Here is a 26599-nt window from a genome sequence, read left to right as displayed (position 1 = left end):
CCCGTATGCGACGGTTCACAGCTTGGACACTCGGGAAAATCAACTCCAAAACTTCTTGGCTGTTGATTCTAACTGCCCGTTATCATCTTTTCATAATTGTTCGATGCGTGTTAGTCACTTCTTTGCGCAAAATGACCACAATATCATCCATCATACAAACCTGCCTCAAACAGCTTGACGATGTCATAGTTTCTGCAGAACTCGAAGAATATCAATCTGATATCTTGCCAGACTTATGGACCGATGAGCTAGGACGTTTGCGGGTCTGGACAGCAAATATAGGAGCTCACCAGACGGGCCAGTCGTCGCTGGATTATCGATTGCGCGATGCCTCTCATCTCAAGGACCAGACATTACGTGTTCTCGGTCGACTACAAAGAACAATTCAAGATCTTCAAAGTTTTCTGTATGAGCCTGGCTTCAAGGAAGGCTTTTCCAGTGACTCGGATGACAGCGAAGATGAAGGTCGAACTGAGATCCAAGCAATTTTCCATTCTCTGCGGGACACAATCAATATCCTCTTCCAGAACTCAATGTCAATACGAAGGCCAGCACAGCACGATAGACTTGTGGGAGTTAAACGATCTGACACGGCTGTATTTGAACCATTTGACCGACAGCATGTGGAGAACAAATACCCTCACCTGGATAGTATTATCATAGACCGCCTGGGTCTAGCAATATCCCAGCGCCGGGCCACTCTACGATACCGTGAACGACATCATTTCAAACTTGCACAGGGGCTAGATCAGGTCATCAACGATCGTGACGACAGTCAGTCTGCGATGCTATCGGAGACAGTTGCGACGGAATTTGTTGAGAAACCAGTCGAAGACTACTTCGATATGCAGTCTATCGCTTCACAAACTTCGTACAGCAGAACGCTCATTGGGGGTGGAAGTGGTCCGATTATACCACCTGCCCCAAAAGATTCATTGAATGGTGACCCTTTCGAATGCCCATATTGTTTCATACTCATCATCATTGAGAACAAGCACTCATGGGCGCGACATGTGCTTCATGACCTTATGCCGTACGTATGTGTTTTCAATGACTGCCGAACGCCGCACCGGCTCTGGGAAAGCCGTCGCCAGTGGTACATCCATTTAAAAGATGAGCATTCAATTCCCCAGGATTCAGGCGTTTCAGTGGACTGTCCTCTCTGTGGCCTATCTGTCAACTCTGGGAGATTGCTCGAGCGTCACCTTGGCCGACACCTTCAAGAGCTCGCACTTTTTGCTTTGCCACAGTCTGGTTTAGATCAAGATGACGAGTCTTCCACATCGAAAAAGTCGGAAGGTGGTCTATCACAATCTGACTACGAGGATGAAGATGGGTTCGATGCTAAATTTGATAATGACCCTGACGTCTCTATAAGCCCAGATGAAAACCATCTCCCAGAATCATCGCTTTCATACGATATGTCAGAAACGACAGTCCTAGAACACCCTATTTCTCATAACCCCACCACTCATGGCATTAATAAAGCAAAGGCGGGCACACGTGTCCGCGCTTGTGGATATCCCGGTTGCAACAAGGTCTACGCCCATGAGGAAACCTCCCACAGTCATCAGCAAGTTTATCATAACAAGGAATTTTACCGGTGCTCGCACCTTGATTGCAACAATACCTTCCATCGGGCCGACTTACTGGAACATCACATGGAGAGACAGTGAGTAGTCGTGCATGAACAGGAAACAAAGCTTCTCTGGCTGACAAAAAGCGGTAGTCAACTCAAGACCCAGTCCAAAGAGTCCCCGCATTACGGACAAGAGGCTAATACTGGTATTGGCACGCTCAACGAAGAGAACCCCTGTCCGCGGAAAGGGAAGACTAGGCTTCCTAGGGGCTTGGTACATATCGATGCAATTTTAGATCTGGGATATCCTTTCAAGGAAGAGGTATGAGTTTATTCTAGTTCATAATCAGACTCATATATCTTCCGATCTGACTGTTATTGCTAACACTCCATCTAGGCAGACACCTTCATCATTTTGAAGGCGCTTTCAACGGTGCAAATTGACGAAGTCATCGGTCTGAGCCGAGAGTTCAAAGAGCCAGAGGATCAGGGGACAAATGCCGCATATGCGCCCATCACCACCGGAAATGAGGAAGGGAAAGAAGATGGAATACCTTCTGCGCCCCAATTCCATACCGCGGGTATCATTGACAGTAGTGATCATGATTTTGATTACATTGAAGTCCTAGAAGAAGAGACTAGACAGCAGCAACAAGAAGGCCCTGAGATCACGCGAGAACTTGACATGTATATCAATGACAATACGATATATAGGGACAAAGAAGACAAAAATTCCTCCAAAAAAAGCGCAAAGGTATGTTCCAAATAAGGTGGCTCCATGCCAAAGTTGATGCAGAAGGCTAACTGTATATAGATGCTATAGACCCCAGCCGGAGGCTCGGAATCTTTACATGAATAATGTAATCTCAAACAGGGAAGAAAGGTTATCATTTCCAAATCGCGGGAAAGCTTTAGAAGAAGCTACCAGATGAGACTGGCTCGCCTTTTGAAGCAGCCTTTTGGAGCAGCTGATGAATTTCCACAAACCCAGAATGAGCTGGTGAATTTCTCCCCCCGAGTTGCATTTGCGCATATTCACACAAGGACATCCCTACAATTCTCCCTGTTTCTGAATTGGCACCATTCTCCAGCAAGACTTCGACCGCTGATACATGCATGACCTCTGAATATCGCCCAGGCTAGGGGTGTCCGGTTCTGATCATCGTAGTGGTTAACATTGGCACCCTTTTGCAGAAAGAGGTCCCTCACATCGCCTTGACCATTATAAATGGCGTAGAAAGTGGTGTTCGCTCTCCTGGTGAACACTGCGAGAGTATGCTATACCTCTCATCCAGTTGATTCACGTTCGCACCATGTCAATAAAATTCCAACAGTCGCTCTGTGACTTTGTTTTCCAGCCCAGAATAGAGGCCTCCTGCCGACAAAATCTCCCGAGTTCGAATCCGCACCTTTCTCCAATAGACGGATGATAATGTCCTGCTGTCCATACTCCGTAGAATGTGACAATACAGTCCGACCATCTGGAGTTCCTTTGCGATCTAACGCGATATTTTCCTTTTCCAGTAATACCCAAACAACATCCTCATATCCACGGACAGCTGCAACGGCAAGCGGTGTAAGACGACCATCTTTCTCTCCACCATTAGGGTCCGCCCCAGCCTCTAGTAGATATTGCTCCACTCCTACATTCCCACTCCCCGCCGCCCAGGATGATGAAGTTTTATCAAGCCCTCTAACAAGACCAGTTGATTGGTTTCGGGTCTCCAAGTCGCCTCTGTACTCCACCAGAAGCCGGACAACGCCCTCATGGCCGTGATCAGCAGCACAGGTCAATCCCGCGTGCCCTCTTTTCCCCTTGCGTTGAGGGCAATTTGCAATGACGCCTTGTTTAGGAAGAGTTTCCACGAGACCCTGCCATCCGTATTTTGCCGCAGGGAGGAGACGGACGTCGTTATCATCTTCTTTGTTATCTATTGCTTCCAATTGACACCATGTTTCTGAGTTTGCAGAGTCCATCCTTTGTACTCGGGCTTAGAAGTTCCGACTCCAAGAAGAGCGAGAACGGGGAAGCTCCTGAAGAAATTGTATTTCAGAAAGCTCCCGTGCCGCAGTTGATTCGATTACATGGGGCTGTGTAAAATGCCAAGCAGAGTAGTCCCTGCTACACATATCCCATTTGGGGGGTCAGTATAGACTTATCCCGGATTTCATCCCTTTATCCCAAGGGAATCAATAAACCTTCCGAGCGAGATCGGAAGCTCATAGAGAATCGTAAAGTACGGAATATCGCTAGGCAGTCGAAGCTTTAGGGGGAAATATTGATCCTAATTTCATGACAGCGCTCAGGGGTCAGTTTCAACTGAAATCGAATTTGTTGCCTAGATATCCCTGGATTGGGGCTGGTGAAAAACTAGACTACCTGGATTACTATGACAGAGGCCTTAACAAATGCCTAGTCGAGCTACCTAAGTCTAACCTTGGAAAGCAGGCAAAATGAAGCTATTCATATAATCGGCCGCCTTTGCGGGCTTGCAATGTCTTTTTAGTGGTCTTTCTAGTAGTCATTTTAACTGCGTTTTTAAGGGTCTCTCTGGAAGTCAATTTAACGGCTATCTTCTTCTCTTCTCAAGGTATATACGGTATGATTACCTGGTAGTTTCCATCAGGGACTATGATTTATAGTACAGTGATGAGCGGTGTTAAGACCAGGCCAGAGGGAGGCATGGTTTATGTTGTATGTAGGTACTTCGTATGGAGTAACAAATCCGATTTCAATTGAAGCCGACCCCTTAGCACTATGTATACACCTTCGTAGCCGTTCATTGGCAAGAGAGTACGGGGTACGGCGTACTGTCTATAATGCTGCACACCCTCTCATTGCCCGATGAGGCTTAGTCTGTCGTGCTAAGTATATCATTCAGTATATAGTAGGATTCGCACTCAGAGTCTATCTTGTAGATCCATGTGAACTATGCAATTAGCGCTCGACACATAAATTCCTTCTAACAAGCTATAGTCCGACCCCAGCGAAGGAATTCCCCGTCGGTTTCTAGAGCGGCTAACCATGTGCCGCTCACACGATGGTATGCGTCCACACTTCATGACTAGGGCAACGGATTCACCTAAGACTCATCGGTATGTTCGGAACTGATGGAATGTATGATGCCACTGAAACCCAAACTGAAGCGCTTCAGAATTCTCGCAGGACCAAACCTGAGGGCATTCGCTATCGAAGCCCCAGAACTGTATTCCTTATACTCCGTCACCAGGTGAAGATAGCGTTTCCCTATGTACCAAGCAATGCAATACTTTGGTGCTGTGGAAGCAACGCACGAGACCATATTTTTGATTTGATACGCTCAAATTTCGCAGTTGGGATGACACTGGATCCCAAGCCAGAGGTACATGCAAAAATGAAAACCCTCAAGAGACGATACACACTGAACCCCGCCCGATCAGAAAAGAAACCCAGAAAGCTAAGCCCCAGATGAAAAGAAAAGGAAAACAGGCAAAACATCATTGTATGTTCATGAATCAGCAGCATGATGCAACGCATAGGAGAGATCTAGCTCAAATCTCTCACATCTGCATGGCCTCATCACCATCGGCGTCAGCCCCACCAGGTATCCGCCCCTCATTAAGCTCCTTCTCCAACCTTGTGATCTCTTGCAAGCTCTTCGCATCGCGAATCAGCTGCTCGACGCGCTTCCGTTCGTTATCAGTGAGTTTTACACGAACGCCCTTCTCGGTGGGAGCGCGCTCAGTTGGGGCGGAAACATCGAAAGTGCGGGACTTGATACCCATGATCTTCGATGCGAGAGATGAGGGTTCCTCATCGGTTCCAAAGAGATCTTTCGCGGCCGCACGTTCGGCATCCGTCACTTTCTGGAAGTCGAGGAACCGGATGGAGGGGATGCGCCAGATGATCCAATAACGGTAGTTCTAGGGGAATGGGTTAGCTTGTCCATTTAGTCTAACAACCGATACCCCGGCCGGACCGATAGTTAAGGAGCAAGACGAACATCTTTACGAGTCACCGGGTTTTGCAGAAGAGTCAAGTGCGTCAGTCGTCCCAAGTTCCGCAGCGGATCCAGATCCGCTAGCTCGGACACATTATTCGCGGTCAGGACCAGGGTTGTGAGGTTAGGCACCGAAGTTGCGAGCGCAGGCTGGATGTGATTGATACGGTTACGGGCGAGGAGAAGGGTGCGAAGCCGAGGAAAGTGGGGGAAGTTCCCGAGGGAGGAGATGTCGTTGTCAGTGAAGTCGATCGCATCTTGATCCTAGGATCTGTCAATTTCAAATCCACAAGGAACTGGGTGAACCGAGGACTGGTAGGTAGCCCAGCCGTAAGAGCAGAGAAGGCCATGGGAAACAAAACTGTGTCAGGATGAATTGATTCGACAACGAAGCACTTACTTTGGCAATACCCAAGTTCTCAATTGCGGGGATCTTGTGACCTAAACGACCACACAAGAAGACGATATGAATCCAGCTCTTATATCAAAAGTGCAGTACCTGTTCTTTTCAGGCAGGTGGGTGGTGAGTGTACGCACCTCGGAGATCCAGCTCGCGGTCTGTGAGCGGATTGATGTATGTTAGCGAATTTTGGATGAGCTCGACGGTCAAGCGCATTGTGGCGGTAGTGGCTGTTGCCGAGAGCTAAGAGTATATGGATAATTGGATTCTATCGTGACAGCATAGGTGAGATGCTGGAAAACGATATTCGACAAGCTTGGTAAATCAATGCGACAAATGAACCGGAAGCTACTTGCGCCAGGTTCTCTCTACATCATTTTTGCCAGGCGGTGACAGCAACTGCACGTGATATGTCGCCTGAGAAGGTTGGCAACGGTGATGATCACTTTACACGATTAAGTTACTGGCAATAGTTAGATGATTATGCGCATGCGTCTAATAGGCATGTATAAGGCACAGAAATTAAGGGTAGGCTGTTGACAGTATATTAATCTATATTCAAGACGACATCCTCAATCGCCAATGGTACACTCCTCATTACGTGTAAATCACCCGCCTGAGATCAACAGGCCAGCAGCCGAAAACAAAAAAAGGTACTCCAGAGCACAGGGTTGAAATATGATATTAAGAATCGAAAGCAGACTGTCACAGTAGGAGCGCCTTGGTGAAAAGATGAACTCCGCTTCGATGTGAAAACAGGACAGCCCCAAAATGATACGACGCATGTCAAACAATCAAACTCCAAGTGAAAATGCGATGTGGTAGAGATTATGCATAAGTCGGGTCACATTAGTCGTCGGCCAGGGGTGTCATGCTGGGCGACTTTTGGTGGTGAGATCTTGTCGGACTGCCAGCTCTCGATCGACGGCCATTGGTTGTAGGCCCTAGAGCAATTGGGGCCAGATGGTCCCTGCTCTCTGTCCTAACCACCAAGCCTGCTCGGTCCATCGCGATGCCCGAGCCACCACTGCCACTACTGCTGATTCCAAGCCCAATGGTCCCGGTCGAGCTGTTATCGAGGGCGTATTTGAAGCTGGGGGTATTACTGTTGCTGCCCCAACTCGAAGCTCGCTTCGGCGGGCCCAGTCTAGCCGAATCTGCCTCCGATAGACGCCCGCCATCCTCGCTCCCGTCAGACTCAGCCACGCCAAGCTCATACTCTTGAGCACCGTCCTCAAGAACTCGCTCGTAAGAGGTCGCACTTCGGCCGAGGAATGGCAGCATCGACTTGAGTCCCTTTCGTTTCTTCGGGTGATTGGGGTGAGATGGCCCGCCGCGACGCAGCATGTTACCGACGCGGTTAAAGATCCGTGATCGACGGCTGCGTCCGCACAGGAAGAAGCCGACCATAACAACAATGAGCATGAATAGGACGAAGCCTGGGATCCGACGCGGGGAATCGCCGTCAAATAATGCGTCATGCCAATGATCACTGTGGAAGCTATCCGAGTCTGGTAGCAGCTGCACACTGGGATATTGGAAGTCGGCCGGGACACCGGGTAGATTACTGCCGAATCCCACGGGGAGGGCTTCTTCAATCTCCAATGGCACTTGGGAAGACGCATACAAGACGATTTTGCCTAGAGTCCAGCTTACTTCAGTCGAGTCAATTTTGTTGACCGCCTGGAAAGCATCGAGATAACCTTTTTCCTTGCCATGAGCCAAAACTTCTTTGGTGCCGTTGTGCGAAGAGCCAGTCGTATCCTCCAGTCCCACACGAGGTACTCCAATACCATCATGTAGCATATTGATGATCCAAGATGCCTTGAAGCACACCTCGTAGGCCTTTTGGCGATCAACCTTCTTTCCCCATTTGTGCTGCTCGAGGCCATGCTCAATTGAGCCCCAGTCTTGCGAACAAAACGCCTGGACGCGTTCTTGGTAGGTGTTGAAATCATAAGCCTTATCATTATATCCCATTTCGAATATCTCATGGGTAGTGTGCCAATACTCGCTGATTCCGATGAAATGGTTCACATCAAAGTCGATAGCTGGAACGTGAATCCCGTTTAGCAGACACGGTTCATCTGCACAGGGAGCATCCTTATCCAGCAATGGGTACGTTTGACGAAGACATTCATCGAATTTGCCAGTACCGAGTAGGTAGGGTTCTGCCTCGCTCGCCGAAACATCTTTGCTGTCGAGCGTGGTCCGTAGCCCACTAGGAAGACAAGGATCAGGGAATTCCATGATACCTGGTCCAGTTGCGGTCTGTAGAGCTTCCAGATATCGTCGTCGGGCTTCGTGAACACCGAACTCTAGCCATGAGGTAACGAATACTCTATGTTCTTGAGTCGATCCATCAATGTTCCGCAATCGCAGCAGTTTGAGATCCTCGGCGTGCTTCTCCGTCTCTGTGGTATTCGGGGCAAATGCAATCTGGGCTGAAGCGCCCCCCATGTCGAGGAATCCGTAGGTGCTATGTCCCTTTCCATGGTCGTGTTTTTCCGGGGTGTCAAACGCCCCCATGAGGTAGTTTGTCGCAATCCACCCGTAAAGCCCTTCAGTAACGCCTGGAATGACCTGGATGTGAAGGCCACAGTCCGGAAGCAAGAATTCCGAGTTGCCACGAGCGTATGAACAGATTTGATCCAGAAGCAATTGTCGCTCGAGGTTTCCGAGCAGCCGCATGCCCGCGGTGGCAAGCAGAAAAATCGGAGTATCCTTAGCATCCTCGGCTGGAATGATTCCTTTGGCGTGTTCCAACAATTGGGCAAGATGATCCGGTCCAATCAATTCGGGTTTATTGGCGAACGAAGAGACACCTTTTGCGCAAACGGATTAGTGTCGGGTTCTCGGCGACATTGGCTCGACCGGGGCTCACCAGGGCGTATCTTCTTCGTCCATTCCTCCTTGGTTTTAATTTCCGGTAGCGATTTCAGCTCCTCCACATCGGCGTTCTTCCGTGCGATAGAATTGCGTAGCCATCGATAAACGTGTACGCGAGTCCCCTAAGCAATCAATCAGAGGCACGACTTCGAGTCTCCAGAACCATATTGACATACAGACGATCCTGCGTCCAGGACGACACCATAGCGCCCTAATGAAGAGGTTAATTTCTCGCATTGTAGGAGATAGGAGGGAAAATGCATACATTTGCCCATTTGGACTCTTGATTATTCGCAGATCATGACAGACTTGCGAAAAGGTAAGTAGCGGCGGACGATTTCCTTGAAACACAAAGATGTAAACGAGTGACAAGAAGTAACGAAGACTTCCAAGGTTGAAAAATGAGAAGAAAGAGAGAGAGAGCCAGGGCCAAGAGCGACAGAGATAAGGAGGCCCAGAAGCGGGCTGGACGCGACGACTCCGGGGCAATACCAGACGTGACGGGCCCATCTGGGCTTTTCTGTGGCAAAATGGCGGCCAGACCGGTCTGCATGCGGAAAGGTCCGGTAATTTACAAGTACTGTAACGCCCCGTACCTGAACTATTGGAAATTAGTTCCTTTTTCCGATTCCCCCATGTCAATTATCTCGAAATGAGGAGATGAGGAGAGGAGAGGTGGAAATCAGGAAATCAAGAAATGAGGAAATGAGGAAATTCAAAATCAGGGCAATCATAGTATGATACCCCCGATATTGTTTCCTGCAGACGTTTAGCTACGTCTCACTGCAGAGCTGATTGCACATGCACATGGTTTATTTTAATCTTGACAGGGACTCTATTTCGTTTTCCTTGCGCCGTACTCCGTCCACCGAATTCTAGGTGCGAGTTCTATCGGCAAGATATCATCTCTCTGAGGGTATATGACCATCGGATATGTATTCCAGCCTCGTCATCGCGGTAGGGGCATAATGGCATTTGCCCTCGCACAGGGCTTACACTAAATGGCCTAGCGCACGCCAGCATACGTCAGCCCCCCTTCCCCAGTCTAAAACTCGGCCTTGGAAGCCGAATGGGATTGCGTCACTTGATGCCAGGGTGGGCTTGATTGTTCGCAGGCTATCTACTCCGTACTCCGAGTAGGGAGTAGGGCGCTTCCTACATCGTATGTTCATCATGCGTTGACTGGGCAAGAAACCAAGAGAGATCGTGGAAATAAAAATAGCAGTTGATTTGGTTTCACCCGTGACGTTTAGAATGTGGTGAGACAGAACGGTTACATGTTCGCCTTGCGTGTTCAGTCACACGGAAGATGAGGCTGGAACCCAATGTCTCCGACATGTCATTTCTTCGCTTCCGGAGACCCAACCACCTCAGGAACCTGCCCATTGAGCACACTTGCAGGTGTCGATCCATAGAGATCATCGAGCAGTGCCCGTTCCCCAATCTGCTCATCAATAAACTGAGCCCGGTCCAAACCAATCATTTCTGCCTCCTCATGCACGCGCAACTGCATCCCCGGCATGAATTTGAGGATATAGAGCAGGATACAGGAGACTATGAAAGAATATACCGAGATAGCACACACCTCGGCCAGTTGTTTCCCAACTTGTATTCCGTTGCCATCAATGGCCCCGGTGGCCTCGGTCGCACCGTCCAGCGCTCCAATGGACCCCGATGCAAAGATTCCCGTGAGAAATGCCCCTACCATCCCTCCAATACCGTGTAGTTTGAATACATCCATTCCCTCGTCGATGTGTAGCCACTCGTTGATGTCTTGGAAGAGGGCACAGACGATGCTCGTGAGGATGCCGATGACGGCGGCAAGCCACACGGACACAAATCCCGCGGCTGGTGTGATGCCCACTAGGCCTGCGATTGCGCCTTCGCACGCTCCTACGACAGAGAATTTCCCACGGTGTCTGATCGAGTCGACGAGCACCCATCCTAGTACTCCTGCGCAAGCTGCAGTGTTGGTGTTGAATACCACCAGCATCGCCCGCACGCTAGCATTGAGAGTTGAGCCGCCCTAATAAAGGACTGCTGTCAGACTCAAGTTTCAGAAAGGATACAGCTGTAACATACATTGAATCCGAACCATCCGAACCAGATAAAACAGGTTCCCAGGAAGACCAGGGTGGTATTATGAGGTTTCGCTTGCGAAGGTTGATCGATATCTTTGCGCTTCCCCAAAACAAAGGCATAAGCCAATGCCGACCAGCCAGATGCAATGTGAACTGGGCCACCGCCGGCGAAATCCAGCGACGGAAGATTATACAACCAGCCGTTGCTGTTCCAAGTCCAACAGGCCAGGGGACAGTAGACAACGGTTGCCCAGCAGAAACTGAATATCAGTGTGGGGATCATATTACCTCGCTCAAAGGCTCCCCCAACAACGATCATGACCTGCCACAATGTTCATATAAGCTTCGATTCAGCAAGACATTTCATCGGATGTTGCTTACCGTGCACGCGCAAAACAAAAGCTGATAAAAGCAGAATACAATCTCCGGAAGATCAGCCGAACCAGGCGATGGTGCTACCATCACACCTCTCAAGCCGAAATTCTTCAATGTCCCAATGAAGGGGCTAGCATCACGGGCATATGTTAACGAGTAACCCCAGAACATCCATTGGAATGTTACTCTAATCGGATCTTTTATGTCAGTACGACGCACACGGAGGGGATTTAGAGGACTCAGGCTTACACTGCCACCACCATGAAGGACTGAAAAAGCAACGCCAGCGCTGATTTTCTCCGCGCGAGGCCACTATAAAGCAACCCGATCCCGGGTATAATCAACCAGACAATGAACGAGCAAAGGATGATGTACGTATAATTCCACTCAACGCCTGTATATTGTGCGTTGACGTCGACCTTGAGTGGATCTCCACCCAACGAGGTAGATTCATTGTATACTGGCTATAGGACTGTGTCAGCTTTATGTGAACGCTTTAATCTCGGCGCAATGTTGAAGACTTACATCGTCAGCCATGATGAGAGCCAGAATGGATCGCAATCAGAGATCCACAGGTCAAGGTCCACAGCACATACTATATCTTCTAGCAAAGCGGACCTGGACATGGTCCATAACGGCTAGTGCGAAGAAATCCAGACCTCTTATCTATGCCCCGACTACAGCCAAGATTCCTTTGCGTCAATGAGAATCTTAGGACCTATAGTAGTACCAAAGAGCTCCTGGAGATTTCCCGATTTTTCCCAATTTCTATGACTATTAGATCAGTATTCATGATAAGAGGGCTTGGTTCAGTCCGATCCAAGATAAGGATCCGAGAAATTATGCTCCAAGGTGTGGTCGCCATCCAATGATGTGTCGTTCGCGTGGTTGACCCCGGATCTTACAACCATCTGGGGTTTAGACCCTTGTGATCAGTGCCTATCTTATCTGGGAGAAGAGTCTTGGCACACATCTACGTGAATGTACGGAGTACTTGCGTCTATACTCCGTATATAGCCCGTGAATACGAGTTAGCGTGTTTGCGTTGGACATCTAGCTCCCCTACATAACCGGACCCGACAGAAATCGTCTAGTCCATCACAGCGCGGACTGAAACATTGTTTGATGTCTTCTTCTTGCAGTATGTAGTTCGGTCCACTGCCAGATGGTGATATCTAGTTTCTCGTACTATGGAGAGAGGATCATCTTTGAAAAGATATAAACAGAAAAATGATGAACTAAACAGATCGATATGCTAGGCTAGAACGCAGATTGAAATGTGCTCTTGGCTTGGATATCACGCTTGCCGTACCTACTTGCAGATATCCATCCTCTATTCTTTCAATGTGAATCTTCACTGTTGACACCACTCGTCAGTCACCGCAAAACATACGTAATTAAACCAGTTATACACGCCAGTTAGGCGCAGCCTTCTAGGAAACGTGGAACGGCTTAATTTTCAGCCTCTACAAAGGGATAGGGGCATGCCAAAGCCACCTATTGGTACAATTTAAAAACAGTAAGCAGTTCGCATCAATTTCGAGAAACTCCAGCTAGGCAAGGCAATCATCTCCAAACAACAAGTTCAAACTACTCACCCAATGTCACACACTTCCACCCACAAGGCTATACTTGGATTTCGAAGATATATCAGTGGAATAGTATATATTAAGCACTCATCAATTAAATCAACCCGAGCTAGGAAGATGAAAGAAGCTGTCCACAATGGGACGAGCCCAATGAACAGATTCAAGTATTGCGGTATTGTTTGGAAGCAATATTCGCCACGTTTTGTGTGAGGGCCAAAATGGCCTACCTAGTCACCAAGAAAACTGCCATCTTTGATTCCTCAACGAGCCGTGGGTGTTATGTCGGGGCTCTTTTTTGAACTATGTGGTGATCCGGGGGACAATTTATCTTTCATAGGCGATTGGAATCTGTGGTGTATCCATGTCCTAGCCCTTTCGACGTATGAGAGTGGGCCAGAAGCTTGAGAATTAATTCAAGTGCTAACGCAATAATGCTCATTCTGAGCAATCATCAGACTGAAGGAAGCTAATGTAGTCCAACCTTTATGTTGTAGGTATTTGCGTATCATTGCCGAGAATATGTAAACCCACTGGGGTACGCACGCCAGGTCTATAGCCAAGCTAGCAGTGTAAACATGCTAAAAGTTGATTTGTCCCGTCAAAGAATTTTGCGGCATCCCTATCTACTAGGCTCGTTAGGCGCAATCCTGAGCGCGATATTCTTGATGCCCTCAATCTTTCCCATCAGACTGCTGGCGAGGTTGCAGTAAGCGGACAGCTACCCGTGGACGGCCACAGTCACATTATCGCGAGTCAAGTACTTTTGGAAACTAAAACACGGCCGACTCCTTGGGGAAGTTGGGAGATCTCAAAAGAGGGTTAATCGCCTACGGATGCACATTTGTTGGAGAAATCAAATGGTATCTCATTGGGCACTGCTGTTACCAAATCTATATTTGCAGGTACCAGGGCAATCTGATTTACAAGCATTGATAACCTCCAGATTTTCAGTTGATAATCAACAAATGTCACCGGCTCGGTGTGGAATCACCTGGGGTGAGTACTGTAATGGAGGATGGATTTCTATGTCCCTACATAAATGTTGGAGGCTCCGTAGTCCGTTCCTGGCTTGTATAAATGTAGGTGGACTATATATACCCGACTATCGATGGACCCCATAGTCCATACACAATAGAGGAGGCCACAGAGATATATCATCATTCTAAACTCGATAGATTGATTCTCTTTTACAATAGTCTAAGGGAGGATTTAATCATCGGGATTAGGAATATGTACGGAGTAGATCTATACATCGAACCAATGCAATTTCAGCCCTATACCGTTGTCCGTACTCCGTACTCCGTCCATGTTTCAGACCCCAGAGTTCAGCGACAAGAATAGAAACGAAAGTGGCTGGGGCGCCAATACACATTAAGCCTCTCACATCCCTATATCCCTACTCGGAGTACGGAGTACGGAGTACACTGTCCCTTCATACCACAGGTAAGGCAACCACAGCCACACTTGAGGCTCCATTCTCAGGAGCATTTGGGTTTCTTGTTTGGACAAGGCTGACAGGCAATGCAAAAAAGGATGGGACCACAGTGCTCTAAATTGGATAGTCAGTCTCGCATGAAATCTGAGTGGACGATGCGCCCGGCGCTTGTTCAGCTCAAGGCTGTCCCCCTCATCTCCGACTCGCTAATACGGATCTTCGGCCCCCATCTTTTTTTCTTAATCTTCTCTGACCTTCGTTTTCTTTAGATTCCTGGTCTTCGCGCAGTCTCTACTCACTTGGGTCTGCCCACATCTCCACTACCTACGGACCTGATGCACCGGGGGCTTTGAGGACCAGGACGGGAGAAACCCCAACGCCTCTTTGACCACAGTTTCAATTATAGGAACAACCCCCATCCAATGCTTCTTTGATCGAATTATATTGATATTTCCCGAAGGCGACCGGTCAAATTTACCTTCGGGGCTAAGTGACCGTTACTTGAACATGTCGCGCGCCTCCCCACTCAGCGCTCAGGGGCAGTCCCCCGATGCGCTCCAAGATTATGCTCCAGACCCTTACCTGTTGTCCACATCCGACCCAGAGGAGATAATTTTCCAGGCCAGTGCTATTCGCCTAACCCCATCGCGGGGAAGTCCTGGACACAGTGCGGGACCGGGCTCATCCCCCCATGAGGACTCCCGGTTCGACTCCACACTACAGAGGGGCTATCTGGACCCAAGAGCAAATGATTATACGGATCCAAGCACTTGTACCTCTCCCCTTTCTGATACAAGTGGCTTCGTGGAACCAAAAGATATCGAACTGGCAAATGGTTCGAGGACCTGGCAGAATGAAAGCCTGTCCTATAGAGCTGAGGCGGCCAATGTGCTCGTCGACCCGGCATGGTCTGCACCTATCGCACCGAATGGCTTTCAGTGGACAGCATCAGAACACAATCCAAACCCACCATCCACGTTGACAGGCATAAGCCCTGACGATAGTTCCAGTGCAGTGCCGCAATCGATTCCTACATCTTACCAATCGGGCCTCGGGGTCGTTAACGCAGGTGCAGGCAGCGAGCCGTCCCGACTCAGTGTCTCGACTAATCAGGAAGCTACCACGGAGCTGGTGGCGAGTCCCAACAGGGGAAGAAGTCCCGTTTTCAAGATTACAACCTTCTCTCGAGGCGATTCGCCAGAGGAACGCAGCGCATCGCCCCACAGACATCTCAGCCAGTCCTATGCACATCTATCTGCTAATCCAAACGATTTGGTAGATGATGATGACGGTGATCACCACTCGGTTTCGTCGGTTCCTGTGAAGCGATCTGGGAACGGCGGGTGGATTCCAAATTCATCTACCCGCCTGGCTGGCATTGACCCAAGGTCCCGTGGAGAAGAACATGTGCCGAGTCCAAATGATATCCACGTTCAACGCGAAAGGAGCGAGAAAAACGAGGACATTACCTCCTGGTCTAGATCTGTGAGTGCGGCCAATAGCGACGCCGGTGGGGACTCGGATTCGCCTAGTCCACCGCGCCCATACCCACGTCATGTCTCCAGAAGGCTTCGGGCGAGAAGCACTGGGGATCACCCCTTGAAGCAAGAGGACTATTTCAGTCTGAAATCTCGCGCTACAGACCGGTCATTCCCCGGGCCCGGCATATTAGTTCATGAAAGCAGCGAGGACACTAGCGAAGATGAAGCAAGCACTAGCACTTACTCTGATGAGACCCCAGTCGGGGCCGACGTGATTGGCAGATACGATCGCAGTACCCCCGAGATATACGGATCTCTTTCACCGACTCAACCCGATGAGAACCTTCGTCTTTATCCTTGGCACGATCCTCTGCACGATTCGACACCCAGATCACAGGCGATGCAGCCAGACAGTTCTGCCGACGCTATGATGGCCTTTGAAAAGCGTGTACGGGATCTTGAAACGGCATCTCTTGCGGCAACAATTGATAACAATAGCATTATCAATGTGAGCACATCCCTCGAGAACTTTTCCTTTGCCGAGCGACCAAAGAAACGCACCAATCTGTTTAAGCGACAATTTCTGCAGGCTTCTTCGAGGCTGAAGCGCCAGGCATCCGATTTATCTATCGGCCAATCTAGTCAATCTAACACCTACCCTGGGCTTCCACAGCGTGATATACAGGATCCGCCGGTGAAGCAGAGTTACTCGCCTCGAAATGTGTTCTTGAATCGCCGCCATTCGCGGTCGCCAAGCTTGAGCAATGCACTTCTATCAATGACCAGTCAAATGGCCGCTGTCGGGGGCAGTCAGCCTGTTCGAGCAGTGTCGCCCGCACCCATGCCAAGTCCAGAGAGGAGCTCCTTGAGCATCCAGATCAAGGGGCGGAATCGAAGCAGGAGCGAAATTCCTCGACCAAGTGGTCCCGGGCTAATCAATCTGATGACTGCCCACAATGGACCGCCAGTTACAAAGGTTACGTCTCCCGGAGCCAGTTCCGACGACCAGGTCCCTAGAATTACACCTTCTGGCGCTGATATTGGAGGCGCCGAGGATGATAATGACGGTGACGCGAGCGACATTAAAGGCGTTGTGATGGATTTCCCTGCTGTCCAGAGTCTCCCGGTTCCAACATTCGAAGGGTTCAAATCACAGATCATGCAATTGAATCCAAGACTAGAGCCCGCTTTGATCCACCGTCTTGCACATGAGCAAGACCGTCGATACAAGATCTTGATCGGGTTACAGCATGAGCACTCTATTGCAGCTGCCAGCCGTACATGTAAATCTGGCAATTTTTGTGTTGTGCAGGGAGGGCAGCCGACTTTGTTACAGGACCCCAAGGCTCCCACCGATCCCGAGTCAGGACAGATCCAATTCCGAGTAACGAAGTTCAGCCACGGGCACGAGCAGCGGTATGCTCTAGGCGAAGGTACAGTAGCCGCAGCTCAGTTCCCTCCCGGTGTGCCCCTTCCACCAGTCAGTCGTCTTCCCGCCCGTTTCGAGTGCCCCATTTGTTTCGAAGTAAAGACGTTCCAGAAACCATCCGACTGGTCCAAACATGTTCAGGAAGATGTACAGCCATTTACTTGCACATTTCCTCACTGCAATGAGCCCAAATCATTCAAGCGTAAAGCAGATTGGGTTCGCCATGAGAACGAGAAGCACCGGCACCTGGAGTGGTGGACCTGTGCATTCCCCGAGTGCCACCACACGTGCTATCGTAAAGACAATTTTGTTCAGCATTTGGTTCGGGAGCACAAAATGCCAGAGCCCAAGATCAAGAAAACGGGCAAAGCCTCTAATGCTGTCGATGCTGATGCTGTGTCGAGTAGCCGAAGGGAGCAGGAGGTTGAGCGATTATGGAAAACGGTTGAAGAATGCCGACATGACACCAGGCAAGCCCCCCAAGAAGAGCCATGTCGCTTCTGCGGGAATGTCTGTAGCGAGTGGAGAAAGTTGTCAGTCCATCTTGGCAAGCATCTAGAGCAACTAGCGTTGCCCGTTTTGCGGTTAGCGAAGCCAAGCAGTGCTCATGTCGCCAACACTAGCCAAGTGGAACCCGCCCGCGGATCATCATCCGCGACCTATCCCTCTCTCACGACCTATCACCCTAGACACGAAGTACCCGAAATGTCATCCTCCCATCTGCAGCCGCAGTACACGAGTCGAAACGCTAGCGCATCCGCCAATCCTGCGTTCTCGATCAATAACGTTCTAGTCAACTACTCCACCATCTCCGGCAGCGAGCTTTCTATGGAACCCGAGTCCATGACCGACTCTCTGACCCCTGATGATTTCCCGTATGCGAACGCAACAATACAGTTTGGCCAGACCACGCTCCACCCAGCCCAGGCCCAGGCGTATCCCCTGCATCAGAACTCGGTGACGTACCCACCGCCTTATAACGCCGTTCCGAAATCGAGATCCACGGAGGCAGATGCCATGCTGCAGCACTCGTATCCTCTCGCCCAGTATCTCCCTCAATCTTCACTGTACCCCGCAGAAACAACTTACCCGGGCTATCAGCCCATGGAATCCAACATCCCTTACACTTCTTCAACATACTCTTCTGGATGACTCCCCCCAGAAGTGATTTTACAGGCGAAGTCGCTTGACTGCCCTTTTGTGATTGTCCTTTTTTTTCCCCCTTTATCCGCTTTTCCTATCTATTCCCCTTCTCCGTTCTGTTTTCATTTCTTCCGATTACACCGGCTGGTAATAGATGGCGCGAGCTGACTAGAAGAGGTTTGCCGGTTTCCAGCATCGGAAGTCATGCAAGCGGGCTCGAATCCTATGCATTCCTGGAATGATGACTATGACGCTATTACATGCTCCTTTCCCATCCGGTTTCCCAATGTACTCCGTACATATTGTATTTGCTTGGAGATTTCGTTTCAAACCGAATGTATTTCCCAGCAGATGACAGATCAGATTTATGTTTGGGCTTTTCCGTTTTGGTCCTAGACTGTCCCCACTGGAGCACATACCTGTTCGATGCTTTGGATGACAACTTTGGGATGTACCTCCTATCTACGGAGTACCTATCTAGACATCGAGGTTGGGCGTACGGAGTAGTCTATCTGGAGATCAAGAAGGATGTGCCTGAGTGTAGCTTGAGACACAACCGTGCATTGGTGAATTAGACTTCGAGACTCGTTTCAAAGTCAGACATCTCTCAATCCGAAGCCCGAAACTGCATAACACACGCGTATCCCGTATAAACGTGCACCTTCATCCCTTGCACAAACATGGCAGTCAGCATTGACGCCGATCGGCCATGCCGATCGTCTATCTGTCACAGCCCAATCCGGTCCTTGCTTCCTTGCCGCACTTTCTCTATTTTGGGGCAACATGGTCCGATCTTCATGGGCTGAGTTTGTCTTGCATACCTCGTGCAGGGGGACTAACGAACAGGGTGTGCGTGAATAATGTGTGATACGTGTATACCCTACTCCGCTCCTAGCAGGGGTTGTCTTCCAAAGGAGGTGAATCGTCGGCCGTGAGAGTATATTGTGACCCGAGTACGGGAGTCGTGGCGAGAATCAAGGAGCGCTGAGGTTTGATTGGGGTGGTGATGAGGCTCATGTGTGGTATGGAGATGATCACTCAATGTAGGTTATCTGCCCGGGTCAAGGTAGCCGGGGGCTGTGCAATCAAGGGATGACATGTTGCATTCCACGGGCAAGGGTGAACTTAGTGAATTTGCATTGGATTTCTTTTGCCTTTGCTTTTTCCTTTTTCCCTTTTCGTTGAGCATTTCCCTAATTATGCCGGCTCGCTTAGCACATTCCAACCCTTGACTATCGCGTGGTGAACTCAACCGGCTCGGGGCGTGTGGAGCGTGTGTCTTTCGCGTGTAGGGTTTGGCATTTGCATGCATCTGGCCATTTAATACGGTGCTTGGTCCCCAGGACTCAACTTGGGTTTCATGTGCTTATTCTTCTTACACTTGGCTCTCCCACCGGCTGTGCAGTCAATACCTTTATATTAAGACCTTATTATATATAGCCATGGAGGTTCGTGCTCTGCTTACTCTCCACAATCATAATCTAACGCCCGCCAGAACTCCCAGCTGGGCTGGAACGACTCCACAGATGTTCTTCAAGGCATCATGGTCGAAAGAGATGGACACGATCTGTTGGATACTAATCCGTCACTCCCCTTCGACGCATCCACAAACTCCCTACTAGATATCCAACTGGCATCGCTGGATTCCGCTCAGAACAGCCCCTCATTTATGAATCCATGGTCTTCGAACCCGCGGGAACTATATGGCCACCAATACACCCACCACACACGTCTAACGAGTGGTCACGATGTCTGGAACCCGTTGCTGATCACCGGCGTGCCACCCACATCCATTTCGCACATGAACATGCCCCCCCAGATACCGGATCAGGAGTGCGGCTTCTCACATCACTACTCCGATCCCTCTGATACTGGGAGTCAATTCATGGATAACTATCACTCCGCCGATTCGGGCTATGAGGGGACTAGCTGTGCAACCCAATCGGTCGTTGCTTCCTCGTATGGTGTGGATTCGTTCAGTCCACGGACTGTCCCCAAGGACAATATCTCGGCCGAGCCTCGAACTTCCTTTGATCATCCACACTACGGGTCTGGCTCACCGTATACATCAGACTTTGTGGGCTCGCCGTCGCAGTCAAATGATGGGTCGATGCGATGCGATCATGCATCGTGTCCATGGATTGGAAAGTGTCCTTCGGATAAAAGGTAGGTTTTTGAGACTTGCAATCGCTAGGGAACACCGCACCAAACTAACTTCCCCAGAAAACATGAGGCCCGCCACAAAAAGCAATTTAAATGCGACGTACCAAATTGCGCGCGAAAGGAAGGATTTGGCACAATCAATGACCTTGCCCGCCATAAGAAGTGCGTTCACAACAAAGAACCAGAACGTGGACCCAAGATGATGTATATGTGTTTTGGAAGACACTGTCCGCGCCTGAACAAGGAGTGGCCACGGTTGGATAACTTTAAACAACACTTGAATCGGATGCATAGCGAAGAGGATGGGGAGATTCTTTTGAAAAAGTGAGTCTGACATAAAAATGTCGAACTGGGCCAACTAACCCATGAGCAGATCCATGGACTGGTACGAGAAAGTCATTCGCCAACAACCACAACAAACTTTGGACGAGCAAAGCTCCAGAGATGAGTCCGTCTTTGAAGCACAAGAAGACATCGCATCTGTCCAGTCCACCGGCGAATCCGAACCGGATCATGCATCTGTATCTCAACAGAAGGCTGGTATCTTCACATTTGGTACTGGCTCGCCTCAAATCGTTCAGCAGGGCGCGCCGTCGCTTTCAGGCATCGAATCTTCTCACTTCCCTGCTTTTGGCTCTCTGGGTCTCTCGGCGAACCAAGATGCTTCAACTGAACGTGGGACAAAGCCAGATGGACCAGTTGCAGACGCAGCTGATAACCTAATAAATGCCATGACGAAGGTGATGAACAACCGCGGACGGAAGCCAAGTCAGACTATCGATGAGGGTATCGACCTTGGATCCGACAATACTCAACTCTCCCCGTCACAACGGCAGATGTTGCAGAAGGTGCTTTCGGTAGCCCTGGAAAGGTTATCCGATGAAAATGAAGGCACACCCCAAGACTTTGATAACGAGAAACGTGACTGGTTCCAATGTGACGCATGCTCCAAAAAGACAAGGCTACGCTGTGAAATGAAGTAAGCTACCCTGGGCTCTTACGGATTTCCTAATTCGGTGCTAACCATCAACGTCATCAGAAAGCACCAGAAGCGTCATGAACGACCGTACGGCTGTACATTTCCGCATTGTGCAAAGTCATTTGGTAGCAAAGCTGACTGGAAGCGTCACGAGAGCTCCCAGCATCTCCATGTCCAAAGCTGGTTCTGCACGGAACACGTCGGGAACAGTACATCGTGCGAGCAGCTATTCTATCGACTCGAAAAATATACCCAGCACCTGCGTCAGCATGGAGTGGAAGAATATCAGGTTGCAGCATCTGTTGGCAACAACAGGCTCGATCTGGCAGACGGCTCGCACTTCTGGTGCGGGTTCTGTAACCATAGGGTCACGCTAACCAAGCGTGGTCAAGCAGCCCGGGATGAAAGGTTCAATCATATTGATATTGAGCATTTCAAGAAAGGGGAGAGAGGTCAGGATTGGCGTTTTCCGTCTTCGTCGTTCGGGATAGAAGAGATGGCCCAGAGTGAGAATGTGTTCCACACATCCAAGAACACTAGTCGGAGGACTGCAACGGTCGATCAGCGGAAGCGCAAATATGCTATGGTATGACACGTTAGGGGTTATGAATATGAAATTCTAGCCCCGTACTATAATGGAATCTTCTACAATGTTTGGTGTTTTCTTGGGGACCATCACGATAATGAATGTTCAAATATGGAATTGACATGTTATTTCAAGCCATAACTCAATATGACGCTGAGTATCAGGCCAACATAATACCTATTGTACACATTTTTTTCAAAATTGTAATTATTTCTGGGAGGCAGTCATCTCCCGGGCCTGTTTCTCTAATACGGCCACTTGTTCTGTGGGGGAGGGAACATTAATAAGATGAGTGATAGGGTAGCGCAATAAATCTAGTGTTGGTCTTACCATTCTTCTGCACCTTCGTCTCATCCATTTCCAACTTCAACCAGGTCCAGTAAAGAACCTGGTAAACGAACACGCCTCCCAAGAAGACCTTGGCAAAGGGACCGGTGAAAGCCCGATATTGATTCATCTAGGTAGATATTTAGCACGTTGCAATTTAATCATTGGGATCTAATTAAGAAGAAGGAAATAAAACAAAAAGACCATCAACATACCCCTTCCTTGTAGGCACTTGGCTTCTGGGAGTTCAATATGGCTTGTGTGGAGGTGAAGGTGCGTCGACTGATGGGCAGTCGAGCAAATTGGAGAGATACCGGTGTAAGACGACGAATTGATTGTGAAAACATATTGGTAATTAGAAGAACTTGGCTTCTGTTGATATGTAGGTATAAAGAGAAGAAGAGGCCCAGAGCGAAGTCGAAGTTCGTGTTCCACTTTGAGTTTAGTGTGTTCTTGGCGTTCCCTGAGGTATCAAGTTTTCAGGTCGCTTTCTGTCCCTTTTCCTGATTGTATGTATGTTATTTGCTTGGAGCTGGCAACTTCTCTGGTATTTAATATACGGTTTTTGATTTCTGGCAGTTGGCTCGGAGAGTAAACTGGGAAGGAAATAGAAACCATCCTGTAGAGGACGTACGTGCATGTAGATATATATCAGCGAGAGACTTCCCTTTGCGATTTATTGCTTCCACGGGTTGCCGGTTTCTGATCACTACTCAAACTCGACCAGTCATACAAGCAGGGCTACCCTGTACACTTAGTATGCTGTGCATATATGTCCTCCGTGGGGCCTAACAATCGCCTTTCTGTATATCCGCTGCCCTGTTTGCGGGGACCCGATATGTACTAGCGTCTTTCAGTACATACTGGACAAAAGGTGTACTTCGAATTCCTCGAACCTTTGCCCAAACAGACGTTCAACATGGAACAGACAGATGAAATCCAGGATCAAATCTCGCAAGAACTCTTGCATACCCCTTTTGCGTGTTCCTCCATCAGTGCTTTGTCCGGAGGTACTGCCAATTTCGTATACCGAGGCATACTCTCGTCAACTGCAAGTTCCATTATCATTAAACATACCAAAGACTATCTAGCTTCCAATCCAAATTTCAAACTTGCTGCCACGCGAAGCGTTTGTTTTCCTTCTATCAGAAGTTGATTATGGGAGTTGACTAATTTGAGGTCAGCACTTTGAAGAAGCCGTCCTTCAAGCACTTGATAGCGCCTCACCCTACTCCCAGGATCATATCACGGTGAAACCACCTCGCCTCTTCCACTTTGACCGAGAAACGCACACACAAGTTCTCGAAGATCTTCCCAATTCACTCAATCTGAAGAACTATTTACTCTCGGAAGTTTCCCATGGCACGTCGAGGGCCTCAGCGCAATCGCTCGGTCGCGCTATTGGAGGTTGGCTACGATCCTTCCACGAGTGGACAATCCAACCGGAACAAGAGGAGCTCACATCCGTTCTCAATAAGAGTGATGTGATGAAAGACTTGAAGTTTTATATCAACTACGTGATGTTGGTGGACACTATTAAAGACTTCCCGGTGCTCCTGGAAGACAGTCGCGGTGTATTTGAGGAAGTTCGTGATCTTGCAGCGGCAGAGCTGAAGAGACAGGACTATGATGACAGTTATGGGATTATTCACGGAGATTTCTGGACTGGAAAGTACGTTCGGAGTTTGTTTCTTCTAGAGCCGTCTAGAATGGATGGTACTAATGTGATATTCAGTGTCCTCATTCCGAATGTTCCACTGACTGGACAGCCTGAAACGACACTGTTCGTTGTTGACTGGGAAATGTCGCACATTGGGATCCGAGCCTTGGACCTAGGCCAGATGATTGCTGAGCTTTACGAGATGAAGCTCTTCAAAGATGTGGAGGCGGGCGTTTGGGTCATCGAAGGGCTACTAGAGGGATATGGGTCTCTGAGCGATGAAATTGCGTTTCGAACTGCGATGCACGTTGGTACACACCTCATTTGTTTTGGGACTCGGGTCTCTGGATGGGGCAGCCAGCAGAAAATTGAAGAAGTTGTCAAGGTAGGCAGAGATCTCATTGTTCACGGCTGGAAGAAAGAAAGAACGTGGTTCGAAGGGGATACTTTGAGATGTTTATTTAGAACCTAAGGTCGATGTTGAGCCTGGCATGGGCTGAAAGCGTATATTGCTTTAATTGGGCTCATTTCGAAGCGATAAACGAAGCTTATGATGTATGGGTCAGAATGAAAATACTCTTCGAAACCGTGGAATTTACCCAGTGTCAAATAGGCAATCTTTGATACATCGATCTGTCAACTAGCAATAGCAATGCATTTGTTGAATATAGAGCGACTAAGATATTGATGATCTAATTCTTGGGTATATCAAAGGTGTTTCCTTTCGGTCGTTTTGTCCGTGACTGCTGTCCAATTGGCGACATGAGACACCATGTTTGGACAAGACCAAAGGCATTTCCAGTAGCAATTGGTTGTATCTTAGGCTTTGTTTTCTGCTGGAGACCTTTTCTGTTAGTAGATACGAATAGCTGGTTTTTTTTTTGTACTTGGTCTAGTGAATAGAGTTCGAGATCAATGAATGAAATGTGTAGTATGTACCGGATTTTAGGCCGCAGATGTGAATTTCTCGATTGGGGATACAGTAGATATCGATCTTATACAGACTCCAGGCATTACTACAGACAGGGTGTACTGTAATGAAGTTCTTCCATCGTAGTCTTGCCTCCATTTAGATCCCCCACTTATCTCATTTTGAACGATGGTTCCATTCTACGAACAAACTGCGGTGCAAGAGATTAGCGTATGACCTCATTCGTATTTTAGACCACAACATTCACATGCACATATGTTGTAGACTCAAATTTACCTCTCTTTATTGCGTGGCCATCATATTTACATTATTTTCCACGTTGGAAAATTCAGATGGTAGCCTTATACTCCTATGACAGAAGATTGCGACCAACAAAATCCCCTACTGCCTCGGCCTATTTCGTGAGTAGCCGACTTTGATGGAAAGAGTTTCTGTCTGATCGATGTTTGATATGGATAGAATACACTGGAGTTGCCTATTTAACATCAATTGGTAAGATGGCCGAGTGGTTAAGGCGATACGTTTAGGTCACACGAACCGTATTGCGAAAGCGCGTGGGTTCGAATCCCACTCTTATCATTACTTTTTTTGTTTTATAAGTTATAAACTATCTCGGCCTGCTGCATAGTGCCTACTTCTCAATAGGCCTGGGCCTGGAACGCTGTAGCTATCCATGCATACAGGGAATATCATATCTGTACCAGGTATATTCCATATAGTGGCATTCATTCAAATCCTCAATTTGGAAAGACTTTTTGGTATATTCACGAGTCTCCCGAAATCGCTTCAGGCAAACAATGCCGTAAGTCCCTAAGCCTTCCTAATTCCTAACCGTTATAAGACCGATTTGCTCAGTCCAAAGCAAAGCGAAAACGGAAGGGGTCTAAAATCCGACGTACATGTACGGAGTATGTAGATCTACAAGCTCTCCGGGGCTGTTTGGTGGCTTGCACCTGGGCACGAGCCACCGCTGAGTCAGCGGCACATGATATCAGGTCCAGTCGAAAGCGTCCGGGGCAGAAAAGGGCAATGAACCAAAGACCAAAAAAACGAAGGGCTATTCTCGTCTTCTTCACGTCCCTGATTGCCCTCTGACACCTCCTGTCATCACGGTGTCATGCCATCCTCCCACCTCTGCTAATCTTGATTTATGCCGTATTGGGGCATCAAAATGATTGATTGAATCGATTCAATCGATTCAAAAGGAGAATAGAGCTATTGCAATGCTCTATTCATGGGGGTATTATCCATGGGCTGATTGAGGGTGACAATGGCTATTGAAGCCATTCCCCCCATTGAAGAGGGTGGCACGTGCGCTTTGTTGACTAATGGATCAATACGCCACAACAGTGGCTCACGCATTCAGGTAGTCAGCCCCAATGAGCGCGAGTCCTTTCCGCCCTTCTTCCCTGAAGTCTTTGTTCCTCGAGTTCCCATCTTCTTCTACTTTCTTTTAATCTTGACAATTCTCCCTGTGCACTGCGCATGTGTCTTGGTGGCTGACATCGTTCCAAGTCCTTTGTTTTCCCACGCGTTCCCGAGTCCGTGAGACCCTTCCACCTCTGCCCCAAT

General features: G+C 48.8%; 9 protein-coding genes across 9 annotated transcripts; 4 read left to right on the top strand and 5 right to left on the bottom strand.

Moving 5' to 3' along the window:
- Positions 1-131: 131 nt before the first annotated feature.
- N7457_004007 (uncharacterized protein) lies at positions 132-2402 on the top strand (the record flags this gene model as incomplete). Its single annotated transcript, XM_057175052.1, has 4 exons — positions 132-1672; positions 1730-1901; positions 1977-2333; positions 2394-2402. The coding sequence occupies 4 exons, from the start codon at positions 132-134 to the stop codon at positions 2400-2402; spliced, it is 2079 nt and encodes a 692-aa protein (XP_057032099.1).
- Positions 2403-2866: 464 nt separating this feature from the next.
- Positions 2867-3556, bottom strand: N7457_004006 (ankyrin repeat domain-containing protein; the record flags this gene model as incomplete). The annotated part of the gene is made up of 1 exon (XM_057175051.1): positions 2867-3556. One exon carries the CDS (start codon positions 3554-3556, stop codon positions 2867-2869), a length of 690 nt encoding a protein of 229 aa, XP_057032098.1.
- Positions 3557-5119: 1563 nt separating this feature from the next.
- On the bottom strand, positions 5120-6175 carry lea1 (U2 snRNP complex subunit LEA1; the record flags this gene model as incomplete). Its single annotated transcript, XM_057175050.1, has 4 exons — positions 5120-5482; positions 5563-5823; positions 5960-6000; positions 6097-6175. The coding sequence occupies 4 exons, from the start codon at positions 6173-6175 to the stop codon at positions 5120-5122; spliced, it is 744 nt and encodes a 247-aa protein (XP_057032097.1).
- A 633-nt stretch (positions 6176-6808) lies between these two features.
- On the bottom strand, positions 6809-9123 carry N7457_004004 (putative nucleoside diphosphatase (Ynd1); the record flags this gene model as incomplete). Its single annotated transcript, XM_057175049.1, has 4 exons — positions 6809-8784; positions 8844-8970; positions 9025-9059; positions 9114-9123. The coding sequence occupies 4 exons, from the start codon at positions 9121-9123 to the stop codon at positions 6809-6811; spliced, it is 2148 nt and encodes a 715-aa protein (XP_057032096.1).
- Positions 9124-10187: 1064 nt separating this feature from the next.
- On the bottom strand, positions 10188-11841 carry N7457_004003 (ammonium transporter; the record flags this gene model as incomplete). Its single annotated transcript, XM_057175048.1, has 5 exons — positions 10188-10874; positions 10931-11251; positions 11311-11491; positions 11554-11768; positions 11830-11841. 5 exons carry the CDS (start codon positions 11839-11841, stop codon positions 10188-10190), a joined length of 1416 nt encoding a protein of 471 aa, XP_057032095.1.
- Positions 11842-14835: 2994 nt separating this feature from the next.
- Positions 14836-18390, top strand: N7457_004002 (putative C2H2 finger domain protein; the record flags this gene model as incomplete). Its single annotated transcript, XM_057175047.1, has 1 exon — positions 14836-18390. The coding sequence occupies one exon, from the start codon at positions 14836-14838 to the stop codon at positions 18388-18390; it is 3555 nt and encodes a 1184-aa protein (XP_057032094.1).
- Positions 18391-19823: 1433 nt separating this feature from the next.
- Positions 19824-22115, top strand: N7457_004001 (putative C2H2 finger domain protein; the record flags this gene model as incomplete). The annotated part of the gene is made up of 5 exons (XM_057175046.1): positions 19824-19829; positions 19877-20547; positions 20605-20868; positions 20918-21523; positions 21584-22115. The coding sequence occupies 5 exons, from the start codon at positions 19824-19826 to the stop codon at positions 22113-22115; spliced, it is 2079 nt and encodes a 692-aa protein (XP_057032093.1).
- A 201-nt stretch (positions 22116-22316) lies between these two features.
- On the bottom strand, positions 22317-22783 carry N7457_004000 (uncharacterized protein; the record flags this gene model as incomplete). Its single annotated transcript, XM_057175045.1, has 3 exons — positions 22317-22372; positions 22440-22566; positions 22652-22783. The coding sequence occupies 3 exons, from the start codon at positions 22781-22783 to the stop codon at positions 22317-22319; spliced, it is 315 nt and encodes a 104-aa protein (XP_057032092.1).
- Positions 22784-23295: 512 nt separating this feature from the next.
- N7457_003999 (uncharacterized protein) lies at positions 23296-24568 on the top strand (the record flags this gene model as incomplete). Its single annotated transcript, XM_057175044.1, has 3 exons — positions 23296-23565; positions 23621-24108; positions 24172-24568. Coding segments are annotated over 3 exons (1155 nt in total), but the record flags the coding sequence as incomplete, so codon positions are not given.
- Positions 24569-26599: the final 2031 nt, after the last annotated feature.

Source organism: Penicillium paradoxum (assembly GCF_028828445.1).
Source record: "Penicillium paradoxum strain IBT 22861 chromosome Unknown utg000004l_segment0_segment0, whole genome shotgun sequence".
In the NCBI taxonomy this organism is placed as follows: Eukaryota; Fungi; Ascomycota; class Eurotiomycetes; order Eurotiales; family Aspergillaceae; genus Penicillium; species Penicillium paradoxum.
Note: the sequence above shows the minus strand (reverse complement) of the source record. Positions and strands in the feature narration are given on the sequence as shown.